Source organism: Pyxicephalus adspersus, chromosome 7 (genome assembly GCF_032062135.1).
Source record: "Pyxicephalus adspersus chromosome 7, UCB_Pads_2.0, whole genome shotgun sequence".
In the NCBI taxonomy this organism is placed as follows: domain Eukaryota; kingdom Metazoa; phylum Chordata; class Amphibia; order Anura; family Pyxicephalidae; genus Pyxicephalus; species Pyxicephalus adspersus.
In genome coordinates, this window is record NC_092864.1 from 66,125,430 (window position 1) to 66,132,555 (window position 7,126).

At 39.3% G+C, this 7,126-nt stretch overlaps 1 protein-coding gene across 1 annotated transcript in view; it reads left to right on the forward strand.

Moving 5' to 3' along the window:
• The first annotated feature begins 1,073 nt into the window (after positions 1 to 1,073).
• GLS (glutaminase) overlaps positions 1,074 to 7,126 on the forward strand; it is a 46,260-nt gene continuing 40,207 nt past the window's right edge. Inside the window, exons 1-2 of the mRNA XM_072419151.1 lie at positions 1,074 to 1,225; positions 3,369 to 3,539. Coding sequence (XP_072275252.1) covers positions 1,089 to 1,225; positions 3,369 to 3,539 — 308 coding nt within the window. The 5' untranslated portion in view covers positions 1,074 to 1,088. The remainder of the gene's footprint in view (positions 1,226 to 3,368; positions 3,540 to 7,126) is intronic.

The window sequence follows — 7,126 nt, forward strand, 5'->3', positions numbered from 1 at the left end:
CAGTAAATGACAAATTTACTGCTTTATAGGAGGACCCCAAGGTGTAAGGTTAGATTATTTTGTATATGTGCCTGGCTGAAGTGGCAAATAATTACAATTTACTCTAAAATCATCTACAGTTCATCCACTTAAAATCATTGACTGTATGGTCGTGAAAATTTTATATTTGGTACCTTTTGCAGCTGCTTTGGTTTGTGTAACCTGCAGCAAATTTGGGTTTTGGGTTAGTGAATAAAAAAATATAAAATGTCTTTAATCAACAATATAGCCAGAAAATCCGTAGTTTTAGAAACCGAATCTAAAGCGGAGAAGACGCGTTCAATGTTGTCGGAAAGGATCTTTCACGATCCTTTCCAATGACAAAAAACTGAAAGATGAATGAAAGAGTGCTGTACATACAGTTCTGTTCGGCTCTTTGGAGGGAAAAGGGGGGACAAGCGAGTACTTTTGATTAATATCTCACTTAGGAAATGTGGGGGGAAAAAGAAGTCATCAGTTTTTTAGAAATATATTGACAATTAAATAATTCTTAAAAGACCATAGTACCATATGAAGGCATTATTTTGATTGGTGTACCAACGTGGTTTAAGTAAAAAAAATTTGTTTAGGTAAAAATAATCTCCTGCTAAAAATAAAAAACGGAAACATTATTAGTCCTTTAAAAAGAGCGGCATTTGCTACACTCACCTGCAGTCTGGAGCTGTTCCTCATGGTACTTTTTTCCCCACCAGAAATGACCTTTGTTCAATGATAGCACCATTTAACTCACTACCTATGCTGTCATCCGCCCACCTTTTACAGTGATGTTTTATCAGCACAGTTCTGGTTAGACCATGATCTGATTCCTGTTCTACTTCTCCCTTCCTTCACATCTAACATTTAGGTTCTTCTAATACATGTGATGGTGTATTATAGTTGCCTACAGTTTAGTTAAAATTGTGAAGAAATTTTAATTTATGCACTGTAAGTAATAAATAACTTTCTAGATCTAAATCTTTCTAGCAATGCAAGAATTGGATTAGTGTGAAAATCTGGAAGATATGACAAGAAATTAATGCCTTAAAAAGAAATTGTTTTTATGGAAAATTATGTTTTGCTTTCAGGCACTCAAAGCTACCGGCCTGCGCACTGCTGATCCAAGGCTGAAAGAATGTATGGATATGTTAAGACTGTCTCTTCAGACTACTTCTGATGGTGTCATGCTGGACAAGGAACTCTTCAAAAAGTAAGGGTCATTTTGTAGTTCTACAGCTCTGGTTGCAGTTTTTTTTTTCAATGTTATACCTTATTTAGAAATGACAGATAAACTATTAAAGTGGAGGGAACCGGAAAACCATTTTTATAAGCCTTAAAACATGGTTGCCAAGCCTATAGTATAAGGAATGAGAGGAGAAAGGCTTTTGTGGCAACTACAAACAAATTTTCTTTGAAAAAGAGTGCAGAATTAGCAAACTAAACTAAACACAGCTTCACTAAGCTAGTGATAAACAAGCATATGTAGGGAAAAGATACATATTCCACTTAAATACATAATGGTAATCCTGAGGACACGGCAAATGGTGAGAAAATAAAGTTTTGTCCCATGCGTTTCGCTATATGGCTTCCTCACGTGATCCCAAAAAAAAGGTTTTAGGAATGGGTTGGAAATTTCAGGGTTCCAGGTATATTGTAATGAACCGAGGTTTTCATATTCACTTATATGGGGGCAAAAGGAAATTCAGTATACACAGTTAAGGAAATGACTCCCAGGGCAAGTTTTTTTTTTTTTTCTTTTTAAACTAAAGGCTATTTTTGGGGGTTTAAATTAAGAGTTGAGAAGAATGTCATGGAGGTCTGGAAGCTGGCACAGAATGTGTGGGCTCTTCAGCTGAACATGCACCGTGCATATGTCCTGCAGCAGCACATATTTGTCAATGAGCTATTAGTGTTTTTTGGCTTTAGTAAGATCTCAGAAGCAGACGCAAGCCTACACACCTTTTTACACAAGAAACGGGTATTTGTCCTACATCTTCAGATAATCTCCAGCTATGTGGCACTGATTCACTACATACTTAGTTGTAGTTTGCCACAATGAGATACTTTTTACATCTGTTTAGATATCAGTCACGGTTTTTAGCGATTCATAGCCCAAGTAGCTTTAGGCTACTTTTTTATGTCTTTTTGTTTCAATCGTTTTTATTCCTTTTCAGAAAAATTTTACAACATATAGCAGTCAGGATCCAGCAAGTAACTTAAAAGTAGAACCAGCTGCATTCGAGAAACTTGAAATCTACAATACAAATCACAATGGCCCTCAGGGCAAGCATACCCGACCGTATAAGTAGCAATAGCAAGAGGGTTCTTCTGGCTTGTGGATAACTAAACCAGAGCCATTGTGTTATCTGGACCCTTGTTTGACATAAACAGTAGTTAACAAACATAAATAAAAATATACCAGACAACAAAGTAGCCCTAGGGTGTGTGGGGTAGGGAAGATATACAAAACGGGGGGAATGTTTGGTTAGTAACTCTGAACACCAGGCCCAGAGATTTATGACTACTGTTTCTTTAGCATATATATATGAGTGAATTTGAGGGGATTCTATAAACTAGTCCCATACGGACCATGTCCGTTTAAATTGTTCCGTACGGTCGTTATCCTCTGCCACCAGCATCTCCCTATGACGTATTTTCTCGAGTTCTGAGACCCAATCTTTAATGGAGGGAACCGTAACTTTTTTCCAAGATCTCGGGATCAAAGCCCTAGCGGCCGTGAGAAAATAGCATAAGAGGCCTTTTTTATTATGTTTGAGTGAGCCCGGGATCATGGAAAGAAGTGTCACTTTGGGGTCATTCGGGACCGAGGACCTGGTACACACATTATACAAATGAATTACTGACTCCCAGAACTGAAATATAAGTGGATATTCTCACCATATGTGAAGTAGTGTTCCTCTTTCTGTATGACAACGCCAGCATCTACAGTGTTCTCTCCAGGCCCTTTTAGCCGGGCGCACCACCCATCACTTTTCAGCTACCACCCGGCTGTTTTTGGGTGGTTACTGATGAGTCGGGTCACAATTCAGGTGCTTCCACCCACCTACAATTACTTCCCACCCAGCTTAAAAAAATTTCTGGGTTGGGCACTGATCAGATTGCTGGCTGGAAATATGATGCAGGTCTGTCGGGCAGCAGTACCATCTAGATAGGACCTTATAGTTGGTTTCTCGGGCCTTACACTTCAGTGCAAATTTATGAGTAAGTATGAAGGACTTCATTTTATGTCTTTTAAAATGGTCATAGGTTTTCTTTAGGATGTTAGGTCTTGTAGTTGACATTAGTGGATGTATAAATGTCACATAGTTATTTTGTGATTTCTTTTTTCTCAGGTGTGTACAAAGCAACATTGTGCTGCTCACACAAGCCTTTCGAAGAAAATTTGTAATTCCTGACTTCATGTCCTTTACTTCACACATTGATGAGCTCTATGAAAATGCAAAAAAATTGTCTGGCGGAAAGGTAATGTCCAATAATTTACTTTGTGCCATTGTGCATCTTCAGCCATTTATATTTACATAATAAAACGTTATGCCATTGTAGCTATATGATTTAGAGTCAAAAAAATGTTTTCCATTATTGGATATAATATATTTTTTATTTTTTAACATTGGTACCTGTTTTGGCCAATGTATGCCTTCAACATAATATATTCTATTTATTTAATTAGAGGGAAGAACTTTTTACAAAGTGATATAAATTGTTTCACCTATTTACAGTCTTACCATTGCCATTTAACTAGAAATTGGTAATATTAACAAAAAAGTAATGTTTTCTTCTCTTATTACATGTAACTTTGACATCACAGCACTTTACATACATATTTAGCCATTGACCAGGGTCCCTACAGTCTAACGCATTGTTTCTCAACCAGGCTTTCGTAGAACCCTAGGGTTCATCCTGAGGTTTCTAGGGGTTCCTTGAGCAAAGAGCAATTTGTGCCTCTCAGGTCAGTTAACTGATGTCAATGATCTTTTTGGCTATCTGTAAGGATGACATTCTTCCCACAGGCCAGAAATATGTCATTCTTCCTACTGACCACCACACTAATATACTGTGATCTGTGGATATAGTATTTATAGTAGGGGTTCCCTGAAGACCTGAAAGTTATTTCAATGGGTTCCTCCATGTTTAAAAGGTAGAGAAACGCTGGTCTAATGTATCTGCAATACTTTACAGTTTCATATGTTACATTGTTACACTGTTAAGTTGCTTTTGGCCAAATCCCCTAATTTTCCAGTTTAATTTTGAAATGAAGTTCCCAACACAAAGTGAAATACACTGAAGACCTAATGTAACCTACAGTCATAATCCCTTGCGGGGTTCAAATCCAAAATCTCTGTCTTCCAATGCTAACAACTTAGCCTCCAGATAGGAGAAGTGTCCCTGGCTCGTTCCAGTTCAACAGGCAGATACTAAAGGTTAGAGGACATTTCAGGAGTCAACAGCAAGTCAGCAAGAACAGGAATAAGAAAGCTGCCAACAGAAAGAAGCGGCCAAGTGTGTACAGAACTGTCAGGGTTCAGCAAATGTCAAAAACAAGTCAGGGTGAAACAGGAACAGCGAGTTATCGGATGTCGGAGAAAGCGTAGGTCAGCAACAAGCTTTGGCTCTGTAACAAAATTCCTAAATGCACTTGACTTTAAAGCATCCTGAGGTACACATTGTTGCTGGTCTCTTGATGAAGTAACTTTTTAGAATACAGCTTGGAATGCACTCATCTAGTTTTGCATGCTCCATTATAGGTATGCACACCATGTCCCAATGTTGCAGTAGACAGCCAGTATGCAACTGCATACACAAAAGTCATTAGGATATATGCACAAAAGAGAATTATGCGGCACTACAAATACTATTCTTGTTTGGTAAATCATGTTAATTTAAGGGAGGAAGAGTAAAATTCCACGGGTATCTTCAGCCTGAGAGAAATCTAGAGGTGATGAGCTAAAGATGTAGACCTAGATGTTGGGGTGTGTTATAAATCTGTTCTGGGATCTGCGTTGATGGTCCAGATGAAGAATAGTGTGGATTTTTTTTTTTTTTTCACCCTGCTTCCTTTTTTTCATGGTACATGTGCCAGGCAAGCCAGAAGTTTACTTTTAGTAAATGCCACTTGGTAATAGTGTAGTAATTCCTCTTTAATCTTCTCCCTGATATACTTAAAGATATAGTACCACTGCAGTGTCTGTGGAACTAAAAAAAACTACACAAACTGACATCCTCCTTGTCCTATCTGCTACATTTACACAGCACTTCTCATTAAAGGCATCACATGTAAATAGATCAAGAAGAATATTCTGGGTCCTATATTTGCACAGTTGCAACTTTTTTTTATTTGATAACAGATTATAGGCTGTGTAAATGAATGAGCTTGATGTTAGCAACATTTAAGGAGAAGGAAAAATATTGGACAGTTGTGGGGAAACATTTGATTGAGGCTACCTTTAGGGACCTCTATTGTTCATTCACATTTTTACAGTTGAAAAGAGAAATGACAGGAAAAACCTGAAATCATTTTAATAATGTGTTTAGTGTGTCAATAAGGATCACACAGAGGACACAGTGCTAATGAGGTCAGAATGTATTTCATCACTTACATAAATGTGTAGGTGGTAAAAATCCCCCGGGTATGCTACAGGACAATGGTTGCAGGCAGTTCCCCCACCCACTCTCAGCTTTTTAGATGTTCCTTGTAACACAATGCCAGTATATCTAAGAAAACACCACGTTTGTGTGAACCTTTTTTTGTCAATTCACACACTTGAGCTTTAAAAGCTTCAGTCACTTCCTTGATCCCACCTCAATTCCAGGCTGATAGATTACTAATATTTTAAAGCCCTTTCCTTTCCATCTGTGCTGCCCAAGGCCCAGTCCTATTTTGAGAGGATATGAGAGCAGAGAAATAGTTTTGCTAGGCAACAAGGAGTGCAATGTTAGGGTGTTGTTGTTCCCTGGCTTTGTGGTCCATGAAGTTGGCACTAAGCCTAGATTTCCTCCACTTGGACTCTGCTGCATACATTTGGTGTGACTGTTGAGCCAAGGTCAGGGGTTAGCAGGAAGGGGTTAGCGGACGGTTGCAGCGGCAACTTTATCCAGAGCCAAAGGTAGTGTGGTTATATTGAGTGGCAGCTTGTTCTGGAGTTTTTTTTTATGCAAAGAGAGCAGGCTAGTGACCTAAGGCAGTTTGGGAATAGGTTGTGGTTGAAGTTGCGGGTATCTCTTTGCCATTGACCTGGTCTGTGAAGTGGCATGGGGGGGAGAAAGAAAGAGGAAATGGGGAGTTCTCAAGGTGGGTGAGGTTGCGAGTTTGGAAAAAACAAGATTTAATGTGTCTGGCAATGTGTGTGGGGCCGTGTATGTTCTGTGGTAGCCCAAAGGTGGTAGTAATGGAGAGCAGTTTGGCTGAGGAAGGGTGGTTGGGGTCATCCACTGTGACATTAAAATCGCCAAAGATGAGGATGGGTAGGTCATGGGAAAGAATATATGAGACCCAATAGACAAAATTGTCCAAAAATTGGGAAATTGAGCCAGGGAGGTAGTAGGAATGGGCAGGTCCAAAGCCAGACTGGAGTGGGTCAAGTAGAGAACCTTTTAGGGTGGTAGGATGGTAGCTGGAGAGTAGTAAGGGTTAGGTAAAACAATGGCATTGTTGAAGGCCGAGGGGTAGATATCAGTAGAAAAGGAAACGTTTGGTTAGTGCGGGAAGAATGGGCATGGGGTAGATCAAAGGGTATTGGGTCAAGCGGACAGGTAGTAGATGGAGATAGGAGAAAAGAGGAGTCTTCATCCAGAGTAACAAGGCTGAAGGAGGTTAGTGATGATTTACAGGTGGAAAGGGTATATTTAGTTGAAGTGGTACATTGAGCAGAGACATCACTACTTTTTATGCTTTTATCTTTAAAGTATGAGGCTATATCTTGGGCAGTTGTAGGGGGAGCAGGTGAAGGGTTTAGGAGAGAGTCCGTTGTTAAAAAGAAGCTTTGTGGGTTGGAAGCTTGAGAGGATATGAGAGCAGAGAAATAGTTTTGCTAGGCAACAAGGAGTGCAATGTTAGGGTGTTGTTGTTCCCTGGCTTTGTGGTCCATGAAGT